The 18,156-nt window shown below is 40.0% G+C and overlaps 1 protein-coding gene across 2 annotated transcripts in view; it reads right to left on the reverse strand.

Annotated features, from left to right (window-relative positions):
• Window positions 1–324: 324 nt before the first annotated feature.
• Window positions 325–18,156, reverse strand: part of DHX35 (DEAH-box helicase 35) — a 28,059-nt gene continuing 10,227 nt past the window's right edge. The window contains exons 12-22 of one of the 2 annotated variants that reach the window (XM_058850780.1): window positions 17,178–17,388; window positions 15,434–15,558; window positions 14,927–14,981; window positions 9,994–10,089; window positions 9,553–9,647; window positions 8,887–8,964; window positions 7,619–7,748; window positions 6,842–6,923; window positions 6,235–6,306; window positions 4,508–4,619; window positions 325–2,069 (exon numbers count right to left, since the gene is read on the reverse strand). In XM_058850780.1, the coding sequence (XP_058706763.1) occupies window positions 2,025–2,069; window positions 4,508–4,619; window positions 6,235–6,306; window positions 6,842–6,923; window positions 7,619–7,748; window positions 8,887–8,964; window positions 9,553–9,647; window positions 9,994–10,089; window positions 14,927–14,981; window positions 15,434–15,558; window positions 17,178–17,388 (1,101 nt within the window). In that variant the 3' untranslated portion in view covers window positions 325–2,024. Of the gene's footprint in view, window positions 2,070–4,480; window positions 4,620–6,234; window positions 6,307–6,841; window positions 6,924–7,618; window positions 7,749–8,886; window positions 8,965–9,552; window positions 9,648–9,993; window positions 10,090–14,926; window positions 14,982–15,433; window positions 15,559–17,177; window positions 17,389–18,156 lie in introns of both variants that reach the window. The other variant, XM_058850779.1, reaches the window with a different exon arrangement.

The raw sequence follows: 18,156 nt of genomic DNA on the forward strand, positions 1-18,156 counted from the left end.
CATCTGGACAAGACAGGTCTCCAGAGCCCCCCAAAATTCTCAGAGCTGGCAAATGCAGTGGCCACCCACTGCCAGCCCAGCCCAACACACCCACCCAGCACCCTGGGAAGTCACCCCCTGCTCAGGCCAAAGTGATGCATTCCCAAAGTGATGCATTCCCATACTGATGCATTCCCAAAGTGATGCATTCCCAAAGTGATGCATGCCCAAAGTGATGCATTCCCATAGTGATGCATTCCCATAGTGATGCATTCCCAAAGTGATGCATTCCCAAAGTGATGCATGCCCAAAGTGATGCATTCCCAAAGTGATGCATTCCCAAGCTGCCTCAATTCAACAGTTTTATTTTTCTTAAGAATACTTCCAGAGGACAGAGAAACACAGACAATTGACAAGTTTTCATAATCAATTCTTTCTCCGATCCTTTAAGAGAAAAAAAACCTGCAAATTGAATCTTTTTAGTGAGTTCCAACACTGCTCTCAGCTCTGGCTAGGAGACAGTCCCTGCCCCGAGGAGCTTCCAGTCTAAGAGAGTAATACAAAGGTGAGGGTCACAGGGACAACACGAAGGTGACAGAGTTTTCATGCTGCTGGTGCCATTCCTGGAGACTGGTACATGTGTTTGTGCTGGCAGTCAGGACAGACACACTGAGGAGACCACACAGTGCACATGGCACCACGTGTTCTCTCCGCAGGTATTTGGAAGGGACACGGTAAAGAAGCTCTCAAGAAAGTTTTCAAGGCAGTCCTGTGATGAGGAAGGCATTTGTTCTATGTAGAAATTTTTGCCTATTTACAACCCTTTTTTTTTTAAGATGAAAATAAAACAGTTAATATGCAAAAAAAACCACATTCATCAAATCAGTTGAATTACAAAAATAAAATTTTCAAGCGATGTCTTTCTAAAATAAATATCAATAGGTAAAAATGGAAAATGGAAATAAATAATACATCGAAGCTATCTTGTTAAAACACAAACAAGAATAATTCCTTACTGAAAAGTAGCCATGGAATCCCAATTAAAGCAGCAACTTTAATTCAGGGGCATCCTTCTCAATAACAGAGGAAAATGAGTCCCAAGCAGTAAAGAACAGATTTGTAATAAAAGAAATATAAAGGACTGTGTTCCTAATAGGAAAGTATAGAACACTTCCTTCTTTGCTGATCAACAAAGGCTAAAAAACAGAGTTCCATAATATTCTCCAGATAACATTTACTGGTATTTCCAGCCAGTGGAAGGTTAACATTTTTTTCTCTCTTAGGATAAAAAAAAAAGTAAAGCCCCATCTGTGAACTTGATTGATTGTGAACATTCATCTTTAGTCCCCTGATTGAGCAGAAAATTAATCCATCTTAAAAACACTGAGCTGCTCTTTCTCCCCCTCCCCGAACAGCAGCTCCCACGTGCAGCACCCAGACATTTCAGTACCCAGGGACTGCTCAGCACAGTGAGCCAGGCCAGCTCAGCCTCAGGCAGGACACTTTTACTGCTTGGGAGCACAAGCTGCACCAGTTTGGGATGGTCCAACAGGAACTCAATGTTTCCATGGCAGCACCTTGCATTTCAAGGGGTAGTTGATTGCCCTGAGCTCCTGCTGGCAGGAGCCAGGCTCAGTTTGGCCGGTGTAAGTCACAGTGCTCTGGGTGACAGGAGGCAGGGTACCCTACTCCCCACGCTCATAAGGCAGTACCATTCCAGGAAATCAGTTTCTTTCTTGAAGGTTTCAGGTTTTTTTGTGGTCCTGTATGTCCTCTTACTTTTTAAGTTGTTTTTCTACCTATTTAAAAGGAGCAACATGCCCAGATTAACAACAGAGGTCAAGTAGGCAAAGATTAAAATGTCCACAATGCAAGCTCTAGGTTTACAGTGTACTGGTCATGCATAAACCCCTACAGATCCTGGCAGGCATTTAAACATTTAGGTTGATGGAAGATCAAATTGCTAATGAGCTGACTGCTGAATGGACTGTAGCCAGAAACCACTGGTAGGTTCTGCTTCTGATGTCACAACAACTGAAGTCATGTCAGTGGTCATCTACTTTAGCCCTTTTTGCTTTCAAGGAAAGATGCTGCAAGAAAAGGAAAGAACAAAAAAACTGCTTAGCAGATACACCAAAATTAGGGAAAAAAATCAACTACAATGCTTTCTATCCTTAATCACAATTTAAATAAATTCTAACACAAATATCCACATCCATTCAAGCTTTGCTTGTTACTGACACAACTGAAATAAACCCTTTAAATAAAATCCCACATGCACCCCAAAGTGATATTCTGCTTTGTAATAAAATATCTTCTAGTTCTTCTGTACTAGCTGCAAGGATAGGAACGATTTCCCACTAGAAGCCATTTTCCAGGTGTAAAAATGCACAGAAAGATGTGCTCCCAATAACACATCTGCAAAAAACACCAGGAGAATGTATGTAAAGGACAAGATTTTAACAACTTCATTAATCCTGAAGTTACACTGGATCTTTGGAACCTCTGTGCCCTTAAAGACCTATAAATGTGGAATGAAATATGAAAAGAGCTCTGCAACTTGGAATGAGAAATAACTAACCAAGATCAAGCTGTAGAAGAACATTTTTTAACATAGAGTCCTATTCAGTGGTATTTGTTTTTAACTCAGTAAATTCAGTATTTGTTTTTAACTTCACAAAGGAATAAAACCTTTCCTTCCTACCACAAAGACGTATCCTTCAGTAGAAAAGGATATCAATAAATTAACAAAAACCTGTGTGATCTGCAACAGATCTTATTCAAATTTTACATGCATGACTCAAAGTTTTACACAGGAGAAATATTTCTAATTTTCAAACATTTTATAAGGACATACAAGACTTTTGGCTGATATGGATAACCAAATATCCTGGAAGAGAGAATTCTTCTCAAAACCAGCACCATCCTTGAGAGCTACCATTTATTTTAGGATGAAAGCAATGATTAGGTCATACTGCAAACGGACTTCACTTGATCAAATCAAAAGGATAGCAATGGTAAAATTTAGGTTTTGATGTAATTTCATAGAATATCCACAGCAGTAGTAGCACTACCCTGAAAAACACGTTCTCTCAGTCAGGGAGGCCACATAATTCAAGACAAGTTCTCTTTGCTACCACCCCTACCTAAGGAAAACCTCCCAAACTTCAGCCCACGGAGAGGTCACAACAGCATTTTGTGTGGGTGTGGGCTGCTGAATGTACATTAAGTGACAACTGTAAATATGTGAGTCAAAGGACTCATTATTGCAGGAACAGATTTGATACAACACTGGCTCAGCTCCCTTTTACACCACGTCTGCAGATCATCTCCAGCAGCTGAAGGCTCAAGGCTCTGCCCCACAGGGTATCACTGCCTTTGTCAAATGTTTTATAGGAAAAAGGCAGAAAATATTCAGCTACTTAGTAAATCCATTTATAGATGGGAGCTGTCTGGATAATTTAGATGAATTATCTAAGATGGGCATAAAAAACCCTTCTCTCAAGTCAATCACATGAACAGATGCCAAACTGTTGGGAACCATAACCACAGGTGTCCTAAGGTGCTCCATGCACCACAGGATTCTCCCTTTAGACAAAATCCCAAGGAAGTGAAAGAAAATAAACATGAGATTCTCCAAGAAGTCAAACAGTGAAGCAGATGCATAAATTAGAAACAGACCACCTTTTTCATAGGTATGACATGGAAATGCATTTTTACACTCAGATTTTGGAAATACTTCATTAATCTAAAATATAAAGCTCAGTAGATATTATTGTCCCATGAGAAATTCAAATACAAGATCAATTTGGTAATCTGTAGAGTATTTATAGTGGTATATATATGTGGTATCAACAGCTAAACTAACATTTAGATAATTTTCATACCAATTCAGCTCTGAGAATGACCAGTGAATAAGTCTGGATCGACAGATTCACATGGGACAGTCAATAAAAGTTGGTGACAACCATTAAAAGATACTTTTAAATAAATGGTATTTGTATCACACACAGCAATTTGCAATAAAGGTTTGCACAAACAGCAGCTGTTTTTTGCCATTTCACATTTGAGCAGATCAGAAATTATTTTTCTGCAGTAAACATAATTAATGCTCAAAAAAAAGACTCAGGATTTTCACAACCATTTGCAAAGCATGCAAAGACTCTTCTAAAATTATTATGCAAAGTGTGACCACTGCCTACCTACAGTGCTTCTCAGGGAAATGCCACCACGTGCCTATATAGAAGTGTAGAAATCTTCATTTCCCAAGGTGATGTGATGGTAAATGCAACTTTACCAGCAAATGGATTTCATTTTCAAACTCTGAGATCCACTGGCTGGATAATAGGGAAAAACCTTTCATGCATCAACTTATTATCATCTTCCTTTATATTAAAACCACTACAATGAACAGAGCATTAATTTCTGTCCCATGAGACCACAGCAAAACACAAAGCCTTAGAAAGTTCAGATACAAGAGCTGCTGGTGCAGCAATGGTACCGTTTGGCCTTTATGCCGATTCCGTACCGTTCCTTGCTGGTAAAAGTGAGGTGCCAGTTCCAAGAGCCAGGAGGATTCAACAGCTGTCACATCTCTCATGTAGTATTTAGCAGTCTGTATGACTTCATTGTAAACTACCCTGGGAGAAAGGAGACAAAAATGAATAGTGTTTGCTGTCAAGCAATGAGGGAGAGCTGATTAACGGCATATTTAGACAGTTTCACATACATGCTGCCAGAGGTGGCACTTACAGAGTGACAAGGGACTCTTTAAGCTGTAATTCAGCCTCTTGCCTCCTTGCCTCTGGCTGGTCAGAGTTCTCCACATGAAGAAAATCTTTAGATTGCCATGAAAACAACCTCACATTCTACCAGACCAATGGGCACAAGGATACATGAAAGAATGTTTCTTATAATATGGTCAAAGGGGACACACAACTGATGCTTTGGAAGACAGAATATGAATTACTCTGTGGTATCACAAGGGAAGATGTCCAAAGCACAAAAACCCTACACCCACAACAAGGAGGGCACAAACCCCAGCAGGACTATCCCTGGCGCCAGTCTGCAGACAAGTGAGATAAGCATCAGAGAAAGAAATCCACTTTAACTCCTGCCAGAACATCTCCTGGGAAGACATTTAGGAACACCCAGCCATGTGGACTCATCCCTACTGCCAGCACAGTCAGGTTACCAGCATGGACAATCTATTTCTGAGGTCACCTTCAGTAGGTAAGGTCATTTTCCCCAAGGATGTGGAAACCCTTGCACTGAAGGGGCAGTTACCAAATCCTCAAGTCACAATCATCTGCCTTCTACACACAGCAGAGCTGCAAACACCTGAGGTTTGTGGTTTCTCATAAATTAGTATTTAGGTCTCAAAAGCAAAGAGGAGACTCCAAAATTGTCTTTGCCAAATGCATCCTGAGATATGGCAACTAACACAACTAAAAATAAATCAGAGGAAAACAAGCCAGAATGAAAACACATTTCCTATACACCTGTGGATAGAGAGAGAACTGAAGTCCTCAGTGGAGGATGGCTGCCCAGACTGCAGTAGCACTGAAATTCAGGTTGCTGACAAAGTTAAACTCCTGTGTGACAGGATGCCATGACACCAGGCCAAGCTTATCCTTCTAAGTCTCAACATCAAGCAGTGAAGAATCAAAGTCCAAATACTTCAGGTTGACCATGCTGACCTGAGAGTCTGACACACATTTCTGTTTGTTACCTGAGGATCTTTGACCTGAAAACAGAGTGATCATATCCCAACTCATGGGAAGTACAGCCAGTTCTTTCCTCAACCTGCTGGACAGCCATAACTTTTCACATCATGCATTTAATGTGTAAGCCCTTTCCCTGCAATCCACTTGCCATTTCTGCAGCACCTGTTTGACAGGATATTTCCTTAACATTAATAAAACACTTAATAAAAGTAACTTAACCCTAGCTCTGCTTAGGTTCAGAGACTACTTGGAGAACAATCTGCAGTGCAAGATGTGGTGCCCACTAAACAGGGTCACCTGGCTCAGCTTTCCAACCTCTGCAGGTTTCTTTGACTGTTAAACATCACTCTATCTCCCCCATTTATTTAGATACTCCCTTCAAAATGCTGTAAAGGAAATGTCATTTGGATTCTCCCTGTGGGAGCTATGACCTTGTACATCTATTCCTCCACTGATTGAGAGAAGCAATTCAACTTGGATGCTGCAAATCCCTTAAACAATCCCCAAAGAGAAAGCAGCTCTAACTTACCAGCGTGGAGGTTTCTCTGCATACAGCACTGAGCTGGGGTGGATATGAAGCTCGTGGTCATCACGGATAGTCCTTGAAAGCAAGATACTATTTCAGATTGTGCCTCCCTTTATTGCTTAACATTTGGTTCCTTTCTGCCCCAGTATGAATGTTTAATAAAAGCAAGAATGAAAGGGCTGTAGTAAATTAACAACATTTGCATTTAATGAACAGATGAAACCATGAAAATGCTGGCCAAAGGAACAATCAATAATTTGATGTCCTTAAAGAGTTTTATCTACATTAAATGAAGAAGTAGCAGTTCAGGCTTTTACTCAGTGCTCTGGAAGTGCTACACTACTGCTCTACAGCTGTACTTGCTTAACTTAAAGCAATCTAATGACTACTAGTAGCAGCATCCCACTATTAATAATTTTAGCTGTATTTGCCAAAGAGAAGAGATAAACATTGAGGCAGTTTGCAAATACAGAACTTCAAATATTTACTGTATTGATTGCCACATGTTCCTAATTGCAAATTAGGAGAAACATCTGCTTGTTGATTAAATTTATTCATCAGAGGAGATTTCCAGCCAAGCACAAGTTGCAGTGAAACTGTATATAGTCACCTGTAAGCTCCTGTGGAGTGGAATTTAGCTGCATTAGCGAAGAATCCAGAAACTATGCACCTCAAAACAGGATCTGGATCACCTGGAAAGAAGAATTTTTCTGTAAGATGAATCACTGGAATGGCAAAAATCCCTAAAATACCACTTAATCATCTTGAACAACTTTTCAGAGTGCATCAGGCTTTGATAGCAAAGGCAGAAGAGCAGACAAACCCTGAAATTCCTTTTGACTTCAATTTCACAGCAAAGCAAAAATTGCTGCCTAAAAAACGAATGTTATCAGCTGTGTCTCCATGAAGTTTCAGTCCCTGAAGCAGCCCAGTGTGACAGCTGAGCACTGAAGGATGATTTTTCAGAGCAGGTAGAGACAAATGCTAAGAACCAGTCCTGGCACCCGTGCACACACAGCACAGCTGGAAATCACATCCCAAAGACTGAACAGCACTTTGAACAAAAACTGCCTTTTTGAAAAGACAAAGAGGGAACAGAGTGACCTATTTATGAGTCTTTTGGAAAATCTGTCCATTCAATAGGTAATCAGTGGTTGTAACCTTTGCTGGAAATCTCAACTAATGAAGATTGGACTAAAATTTAATTGTACAAATAGGCTAAAATAGTCTTCTGCAGCCATTTTAAGGAAAAAATCTGATCTAAATTAACGTTATTTTGAGGTCAAGATAAAAATACTCCAAAGGTTATAAGGAAAGCAGGGAGCAGACTGACAGTTTGGAAACTACCTTCATTATGTATTAGATAAGAGCTTAAAAAAAGTATCACCTTCACTGGACTTCTTTGGCACTTTAAAGCGGACGAGAAGTTTTTTCAGCTGCTCTCTTACAACAGATGCTCTCACAAGCCCTTTATAGTTCAGAAAGTGATCCTGACACCACTGGGAGCTCTTGCTGTGCTGTACAGTGAGAAGTGAAAAAAATCTCAATGAGATATCATCAGGAAAGCAAACCCAATCTCTTTTGGATAGCCTTGTTCTGTTTTAATTCTGGTCTCTTACAACACATTTATTGTTGTTTTCCCTGAAAATTACCTATTTGCAGAGCAACTAACAAGGATATGTAGCACTAATAACTAAAAACATGTCACAAACTTGTAAATAGCAAGAGATCAAATCCTATGGGGTATTTTCAAACAGATGTGCTTCATTTCTTCATGTGGTGAAAGAGAAGAGCTTCATTCATTCCATTTAATTCTCTCAGATCATAAACTCATCTGTTTTCAACCTCAAAATGTAAACAACCTGTTCAGTGCTGCTTTCATTGGTCTTCTCTCTGCAAAGAGCTGCTTCTCCACAAAGCAGCACTCCCTCCAAGAGCTTTTGTATCTGACTGTTTCTAAGAGAATTACACAGATACAAAATGTGAAGGGCAACATTTGACTTGGTGCCTGCCTGGCTGCTTTGGGGCTGGGGGAAAAAGTCATGTTTAAACACTTGGGTGGTTATACTGCTTCAACTCAGCACTGCTGCGAGTATTCTACTATGGAAGTGTTTCATACCAGCAAAATATACTTCTCCCAAAGAGGAGCAGCAACTTCAAAACTATTAAATAAACCTCAGCTTACAGAGCAGTACTAAGGTTGGTGTCAGACCTCAGGGCAAAAATATAAGGTCAATGAAAAACAGGGTATGATGATCAATGAGTTAATTTAACACCAGGAAAAAGACTGCTGGATTTAAATGCAAATTATCATCAGTAAAACATGAGAAAAGATCAATTTAATTGGAAATCTGGACATTTGTTTTCCACAAGCCCCAAGACAAAATCCCTGTCTCCTTGAAAACACAGCTACCTACCCATAAGAGTTCAATGCTGTCCCCCAACAAAATTCTCCTTTACTCCCTGTTCCGAGGAACTGTGGAAGGTCTGTGGCAAATGGTGACCACAGAGGCTTTTAATGTACAATTATCCCTTGATAGGCTTGGTTAGTCCCTGGCTTTGAGGACTTTTTGTATCCAGAACTTCCAGATTCAGAAGTGAGAACCTCAAGTTTCTCCCATTCCTGCAAATCCACACCCACTTGAACTGACTTACTTTGACAAAGGCTTCATAAACATTCAGCATGGTCAGATGATCACCTTCCTCCACAGCAAACTTTCTGTGCTGCCTGGCCTGCAGAGCAAGAAATATCATTTTACAGGCAGATTGATTTTTTGCTGAAATCATGTCTGACATGTCCAGTTCCCTTCAGCTCTGTGTTTCCTGGGGAATGTTAAAATTCTTACCATCTAGGGCAGCTCCTCTGAGCAACAGCCATACTTTATTAGCCCCCCTATACTCAGGAGCACTTCCAAAACTGAAATTAGAAAAATGAGCAGATAAAGAATCTCCATTCATTAAAATTAGGCTCCTGCTACCTGTTAAGAATTTGCTGCATCCTTTCTGTTTTGTTCATCTCAAAAGGAAGTGGTGTGTGGGAAGGTTTTGGGGGATTTTTTTGCAAACCCTTACACTGACCAATATTGGTTCATAACCTTTCATTTTTCTGGCCCTCAGAAGGAGGTTTTTAGCACTACTAAAAGACTCCAAGGTTCCCCTGTTATTTGGTTTATTTTTTCATCTACAACAAACAGACACAATTCAAGACCTTATTTTATTTTCACACAAAGTTGCAGTCTGTAATAGGCACCAGTAAAATACTTGCCAGAAGTCCAGAAATGTGGATCCAACAAACAGAAAAGGAGACACAACTGAACTTACAGCCTGGTTTTTTTGATTTGGAGGGATCACAAAGATGTTTTGAATCTGCATCATGGCAGCAATTGTCAAAATCTCTTGGGAGCAGCCAAAATTTCCTGAAAAGCAAATGGAGAAATTCAGTAAAGGAAATCTTCCATTCAATTTACCCCCATAGAAAATAAAATGAAAAATAAGCAGAGTATGTTTTTATAGTATTTAAAACATAAATACATAAACTCCTGTACTTTTTTAGGAGTGAATGTTTTCAGTGAAAAACTTAAGAGGCAAATGTTAGATTTATTAAACTGTAAAATGTCTTACACTAATTATTTAATAGAGATTTTAACCAATTCTTTTCACTGCAGAACACACCAAGATGAAGTATGGTTTGAGTTTAGCAAATGTCTAGCAATACATTACAATTACATGACTGTGAAGAAACTCTGATCTTTTTTCTCCTACCTGATTCCAGAAGCATCTTTGCAAACATAGGATTCAAAGGAAACTCTGCTATTCTCATTCCCAGAGGCTCTGTTAATCGGCAGTGCATATCCAAACCTGCAGCACATTAAGAAATGTAGCTGGGACACAGGCAAAATAGCACAGCAAAACTTATTTTAGCCTTAAACTGCACCAAAGAGCAAAATTACCTAAACAAAATTAGCTAAAATATAGCAAATGCACCTTTGAGTTGCTGAATGTACACTAAGCCTATAGGCAATCCATGATACCCATTCACTCTCCCATGGGACACCAGAATTTTCTTTTTCAAAAATAATTGAACACACAAGTTTTTTAATTTTGACCAAGTTTCACTGTTACTTTCAATAATTTAAAAAACCTGCAGTCCAAGTCAATGCCATGGCCAGAGGGGATATAAGCTGTTACACCTCTGATCCCCTTTTTAAATATTTAGTAACATCTTTGTTCATGGGGATGTAAAGCAGATGAGAGTGAAAATGGGAATAAACATGGAACAGGCATTATTACAGAAACAGGAAGCTCTGCTGATGGTAGGGTGTCATTGTTCTAAGCTTAGGTCATGGAGAAAAAGAATTTATTATTATTTAAACAAGAGATGCACAACTGATGAAAGTTTAGTCTGCTTCGTGTATCAACCACTGAACTGCCAGTTATGTTCCAGCTGTAGCCTTTTCCCTGGGGATGGCACAGGAGGAAGGCCTGGAAGCTGGATCTGTGATGCCCAGCTCTCCCTGAGCAACCCTGCACATTTACCATTTTAGAGGTTTGGCTCTCTCCAGTCAAACCCTGCAGCAAGGCTGACCCATGCAAAGCACCAGGTCATAGTCTAACTGAGCTTTCTGCTGAGATTTCAGGGAAAGATTTAAACGGAAAAACCTCTGCAAGAGGACGTAGAATTAAAAAATACAATACACATGGAACAATAATTATTATTAAAAAAACAGTAAGAATTGAAAGAGAAAACTTCAAGAGGCCAAGTTGTATGAGGTATGACAAAGAGGTAAAGCACAAGAGAAAAGCTACACAAGCAGGGTGAGTGAGAGCCCAGTAACAGGACTTTGGGGCACTGCAGGTTGCATAACCAAGCAGAGCAAAGCAGCCTGAGGAAACACAACCATGGCTCTCATATGATATGAACACATTATTTGTCAGACTGTGTGGTGGTAACAAAGCCACAGCTGCACTGCAGCTCTGTTTCACAGAGAGAAGCAAAACCACAAATCAGGTCAAGGAATGAGATCTCCTATAACTCATGTCAGCATATCTGAATCCACAGATCCCTCCAGCCAGTGTTTATTATTTGATATGCTATCAACTCATGACAATGCAGTAATTCACTCACACATCCCTGCACTATCCAACAAAACCTACCAGGCTTTTCACATAATGTCACAGTGTTTTCCTTAGAAACAGGTAACAAAGGCAGATTTTGTGCAACTGAACTAATATATTTAAACACAAAGTCACAGCACCCACAAAAATTAAGGTATGACAGCTTTCATCTGACTACTGCCATGAGAAGTTTAAGTTCTACCACAACTAATAGCTTAGATAGGTTTTCATCTACAGAAAGACAACTGCATTCCTAAGTAGGATAAAGGAGAAATTTCCATATATTTATGCACCACTTTCTACAAGTGCATCAATCCAAAATCCTGTGCATCCTAAAAATGTCAATACAATTTTGCATGATCTATATATGGGTTGTGCACAGATCTATTTGTAGTAATAAGCTTGAATATAGCCTACAATGGATACTAGTTTGGAATAGGTGAAAGTTTCCTTCAAATAATCTTGGAAGCAACCACTGAATCCACATATATACAGGAAATTAAAGATCCTAGAAAAAGATATTACAAAGACTTTAATTTAATGTGCTCAGGAGAGATTATTCAAGTTCCATGACACTAAAATGTTTTATGTAACAACCACCAGTGTGTGACAGGCTGAGGGATTAAAACTATCCTTTTTAAACTTAGGTAGAGTGGTTGTTTGTGATAGGTGACAACATACAAAGAAATCTTCAACAAAGACCTGAAATAACAGTAAAAATAAAGCCCTTTTTGCCTGCTTATTTACCTCTTAAATTATGCTTAAAACCAATAAACTCCAACTGACAACTCAGACTCTCAAAAGGGCATCAAAGGAGAAGGCTGAGGAGAGATACTCTGATGTAAATCAGTTTGCACCACTGTAAAAATAACCCCTCCACAAACAGTGATGTGTTTATTCAACACAGCTATCTCAGCCTTAGGAACATCTGCCCTGCACGAGTTGGCACCACGCTGGCACAACAGGGCCTGACCCCAAACTGCCTTTGTGCATGCGACTGCAACGCCAGTGATAAAATTCGTGCTCCTACTCACGTAAGAGAAATTGAATCCTCACTGCACCTGCAAATGCTTGGGCAGCTCCACCTCTGCACCTTGTATAAAATCTTTGTAATAAACCACCTAAAACTTAACTTCACCTTAAACTTCAGCAAAAACCGAAGAGTGAATCCACATATCACGCATATTTCTTTCCATCTGAAACACCAAGATCAGCACTTGTCTGTTCTGCTACAAAGCTATGCAGCCAAGAGAATAAGAGCTCTTTGAAGCTACATGAGCAGAATGCTTCTGCCAAAACATCACCCAGCTAATCAGTGAGTTTACTGAACTCTCCTCTCTGTTTCCCTAGGGTGGTTTTGGCTGTGAATTCATCCTTGCAACACATTCCTGAGCCACTGTGAAAGTCCTTGTTCCAAGCTTGCAGAGGTTGCCAAGAACCAAGTGCCTTAAGTGAAACTCTCCTTTGCGAGATGGAACCCAACCAGCACAGGACAAAATCCTGGCCAAGCAGAGATACAGCTCCATGAGAATAAAAAGAGAGCAGACTGCCACAAGTTACAGCACAGCATCTGTGAGTGGTCTAAAAACAGCCACAAACCTCTGGAAGCTTCCAAAACATACACAATTTCCTTTATGTTGCCCCATGTTTACATTATGGAGCAAACATTGTCAACTCTGAATTAGCTACAACAAGGAGCTGAAGTCAAACAGAGCTTAGTTTTGATTACTTGGCCTCACAACAAGTTTCTGTTTTGTTTAGTTTGCTGTATTCAAAAAGATTAAATAGCTGTCAAAAAAACCCAACAATCTAACAGTTCTTCCTATAAACAAAATTAGGCAGCAGGCATCCCACTCACCACAAAAAAGGAATTGAAAACTGTGTATAAAAACATATTACTACAGTGTGATCTGAGTGTTAAAAGTATCCAACAGCAGCATAATGAATCAAACCAGAATGAACACACTTAGAATCAAAGACTGTCTCAAGTTGGAAGGGACCCACCCACAAGGCTCAAGTCCAAGTCCCTGCTCCTCACAGAAGCACCTAAAACTAAACCATATGCCAATAGTGTTGTTCAAACTCTGCTGAACTGGAGAACAAACTGTGATTAGTAACACAGAGAAGAGAATTTTAAAAAAATTCTCTTTCTAAACTCTTTCAAGTAGCTAAATAGTCAAAAAGTAGTTTTAATTATGCTTTCAAGATCTGTCAGACTAATCTTTTCATCACAAGTTTGTGTGCATCTGTTGACTTGTCCATAACTGGCAAGTTCAATAGTAAAACTAGAGCAGTGTCTTTGCAAGTGGCATGCATTTAAAAGCATGAAAAGCCAGCAAGCTGTGCACTGAAACACACACACTGCCTTGGGAAAGAGAGTTCCAGTTCATCCAGGAGAAAATGTGCTGGTTTTAGGGATGATCAGGGGTTTTTGTTAGTGGTTCTAGCCTGTAATCACAGCTAATAGAATCAGAACAGTTTGACTTGCTGTGGGTTTGAACTTTGCCTCAGCTGCAGGACCAACAGCACAAACATGAAAAGCATTACACTGCAGCAGGTGTAGCCTTTCAGCCACAGCCCAGCCTGCATCCAGAGCAGAGAACACACTGGAATTCATTTTAAAAATTGTAATTAAATTAGCTCTTAATAACCTTTGTTAATCAAACCTTCAAAATCATAGCAAGGAGGCAGTTTGAAAACTATCACACTTTCTGTGGGGTTTCATGCACAGCCTCCAGGAACTGAGCTCTCCCAGATTCAGGCATCATATTTGACTCACAATGCTTAGGCAGAGTTCCAGCACACATACAGCAAGAGCAGATAATGACTGCAACGTGTTAACAGGATAATTTACAACAGACACACTGTGCTTTTCAAAGTCCCACTAAGGAACAAAGTTGTAATTTTATCAGCCTTGATAAATTCTGGGTCATTACACTCAAAACTTTGCTTACAACTTTTTTTGTTTTTATCTGAAAGTGTTACTTCTTTCCACTGCTGGCACAGTAACATGAAATGAAAGACCACCACACCAAGTCTGAGGTATGTAACAACTTATCTAAGTGGATGCAGGTAAATTTAGTCTCTAACTCCTCTACTGGTCTAATTAGTGCCAAACTCCATTTTTATCTTCACACCACTCTGTAAGGACTGAAGGAACTCAGGATCTGCCAGGGAACAAACACCCTCATCAGCTCAGAGCCCTGTACCTACTAAAGACAAATAGCTGGTTTCCTCCCATGAAATTGCAAGGAAATACAGATAAGATAGCTATAAAATACTCATTTTCCTAATCTAAATAGTTAAATTCTAGTTTAAACTCTATTGCTGCTGTTTGCTTGCCTACCTGTCTGAAATAACTGAAAGAAAAGAAAGTAAATCCAGAAGAGACTGAGGTACACTCTAAAAATCCACCAACAAAAAGTTTCCACCTGTCACAGCTATGCTTCTCTTTCTTTCTCAAAGCACAGTTCTCAAATGCAAATTTTATTAATGTCCATCCAATCACCAAATAGGAATTACAATTTTTTCACAACTCCTGTAATATTGCTACAAATAAGATAAAGCATTAAAATCTCACCTCCTAAAGCATACAGCAACTCTAAAGCTTGCACCATTGACTGTGCAGGGGGTGGCTGTGAAGAGAAAATGTGCATTGATTGAAGTTATCAGCATAGAACATGAGTTCAGCATAGAACATGAGTTCATAGATCATCCTCTTCTGCAGAATCCTTAACTACCTACTCTCTGCTGCAAAATTAAGAAAGAGCTCACACTCTTCCTTCTTCATATATTCAGTGCAAAGGGACCACAGTTACAATTCTACAGAACCTCACAGTTTGTCTTTTTAAGACTTTCCTGACTTCTCAGCAATTTTAACATCAAACTCTAGAATATGAATGGCTGTTTCTAGGTTGTCACACACATTATTTGCACTATTGTTTCCCAGGAACACACTTTGCTGCCTGGCAGGGGACAAAGCTTTCCAGATCAGCAGGGTGAATGATTCTGTGGGCTATCACCACGTCATCTCCTGATCTCTCTGCAGCCCAAGGAAAGGTGACAGCCTTTAGAGCCTGGCACTCACCGAAAGGAAGGGGAACCTGAGCACGTTGTCGATGCCCAAAGCCTTGAGCTGCAGGATGACAGGGGCCAGGTTACTGCGCTGCATCTCCGGCACTGTGGACTTGGGCAGCTTCTCAAAATCCTCCTCTGGGGGGGGAGAAAAAAACAACTGAGCTTCAACTCCCATTCTGTGCAGTCACCAAGACAGAATCATACCCATGTCAAGTTTAAATTATCACACATGGATACTTAACAGGTGTTGAAAGACGATCTTTAACGCAAAGATGATCTTTCTCCAATTACTGTATTTTAAATTACTTTTATTTAAATAGAATTTCAATGGGTTTTGCTACAGTGCTGATTCTGTAATTCACCCACCCACATTTCAATTTGAAATGTTATAAATTCTTCACAGAAATCTGGAGATGTTTTGTTTCTCTTCTATTTAATATTTTTTTGTCAGAAAATAAAAGGCAGGGTGCAGTACTACAAAAAAAGCATTTTTTAAAAGAGACATGGAAAAGTTCCAAAGCAGCATGCAAGAACACTATTTTTCTAACTACTCAAACAAATGGAGGTTTAAAATATATATTTTAAATAAAGATTAAGGATGGAAAAACCATTTATTTAACAATGCCTTTTTAAAATCACGTTCACTATAAAGTCCAAGTCTGGAAAAATACTCCATGTAAGGATAAAACCTCTGTAACATTCCACTAACCAACTGCTCTGCAGTAAAAAAAAAAAAAGACATTCTACATTATTTTCACCCAAACTATTTTCATATCCTACAGAACCCTTTCCTACCTCGAACCTTCCCTAGGATAAAGACTGCTGTTTCTCTGCTGTTGTTCACTCTGTGCACTTTCCTCTTTTTTATTTTTTCCTCCCTTAAAAGCTCTCCCTAGACCAACTCTTGAGCACACAAAAATATCTTTAGTGTAGTCATGGTTTCTCCAGTAAAACACTCACAAAGCTATGTAAAGCTTGGGATATTGTGTAGCACATATTGTCCCCTGATTCTAACATGATACATATAAATTCAGAGCACAAATCATGGCTTGGTTTAACATGGCAACTGCTGGCAAGCACATACACATTTTAAAGGAAAATGCTTCATCTCCAACATCTCAGAGCTCCAGTAAAACTAGAGGGGACCTGAAGCCCATCAGCAGTGAGAATGCTCAGCTGCAAAGCCTTTTCTCATTAAGCAGCTGAGACACTTTGATTGCAGCTCTCTGGACAGTGAGAGGTGGCCAACAGATTTATTTATAACAGCAATTTTTGTGCACTGCCAGGGTCATTGATTCAAGGGAAGAATTTGGAGTTGGCACCTATTCCTAGGAAAAATAGAGACACGGTTTTCTTTGAGTTACCTAAAGGATTCCCAGAGCCCTTTTGTTAAATGTGAGGTCTATGAAGACTTCAGTCAGAGAAAACAGCACCACTGGTAAGTATTATAAACTGAAACTGCTCAGGAAGCAAAATCCTTAAAGAACAAACTTCTTAATAAGCTCACCACTTTAAGAGCTGCAGTAACATTTCATGTTTGCAGCTGCTGACTCTGCCCTATTTGTGTTTCTGATTCGCAAAATGATTCCGTTTCTAACACCTAGCACATAAGAACGAGGTATTTCTAAGCCAGCCAGAGGAACAGCAAAGGGAAATTTTCTTTTGATGACTGAACAAACACAGCTTTTTCTCCTGAATCTCATGGTGTAACCAAAAGCAGAGTGCACAGAAAGGAGGTGAGAGCAGCTGCTGACCTGTGTAGAGGCGGTAGCACTTGCCGGAGCGGCTGCGGCCGGCGCGCCCTGCCCGCTGGTTGGCCGAGGCCTTGGACACCGGCACCACCACCAGGCACTCGATGGCTGTCTTGGGGTTGTAGGCACGCAGCTTCACAAAGCCACAGTCGATGACAAAGGCGATGCCGTGCACCGTGATGGACGTCTCAGCAATGTTGGTGGCGACGATCACCTGCGGCCACAGGCACACAGAGCATCCCGTGAGCGCCCCACCAGCCTGTGAGACACCTCGGCCACAACAGGCCCAGGACACGCTCAGGAGCACAAAAAGACACAGGACAAGCAGCAGAAGGAGCTGTCAGCTTGAAATAAGCCCAGTTTGCACAGCAGCTCTCACAGCTTCACAATCACTTTCTTATTCAAATTTATTCTCTCTTCATAAAAGGAGAGCTTGGCAGTGTTTGCAGAGAAAATCATAGGCAGTGTTTGCAGAGAAAAAGATTAACTGACTGTAAATCAAGTGTTCTCATGTAGCAAACTAAGAATATTTTCCTTCTGCTTCTCAGTTACACTGAACTATTCTCTGTACACTGGAATGAGGTGGGGGATATGAGGGGAACAGAGTTGATTAAGAGCTCCAGATTCAGCATGCCTGCAGGGATTCACTTATATATGTATGCCCTAAAATATTAAAAAATAATTGCTCCCAAAGTGGAAAATCTAATGCTTATTTGCCCTGAAATTAAAAAGTAAAATTTGAAAGTTAACTGACTAATGTCATATCCCAGAGAGAAGTATTTATATGAAATGTTCTTCAATGCCAGATGAACTATTTCACTTGTCAAACTCCAGCAGGTACAAGAATTACAAGTCACCTTGGTGTAGTTTTGTCAGGTTATTTCAGTCCCAACACAGGCTCTGCATAAGCAGAAAGCACTAATCACATCCAATTATATACTTCTGTGACATTAAATGTCCAAACAGGATGTGCAGAAGTCAA

The sequence above is a fragment of the Poecile atricapillus genome, chromosome 15, assembly GCF_030490865.1.
Source record: "Poecile atricapillus isolate bPoeAtr1 chromosome 15, bPoeAtr1.hap1, whole genome shotgun sequence".
Taxonomy (NCBI): Eukaryota; Metazoa; Chordata; class Aves; order Passeriformes; family Paridae; genus Poecile; species Poecile atricapillus.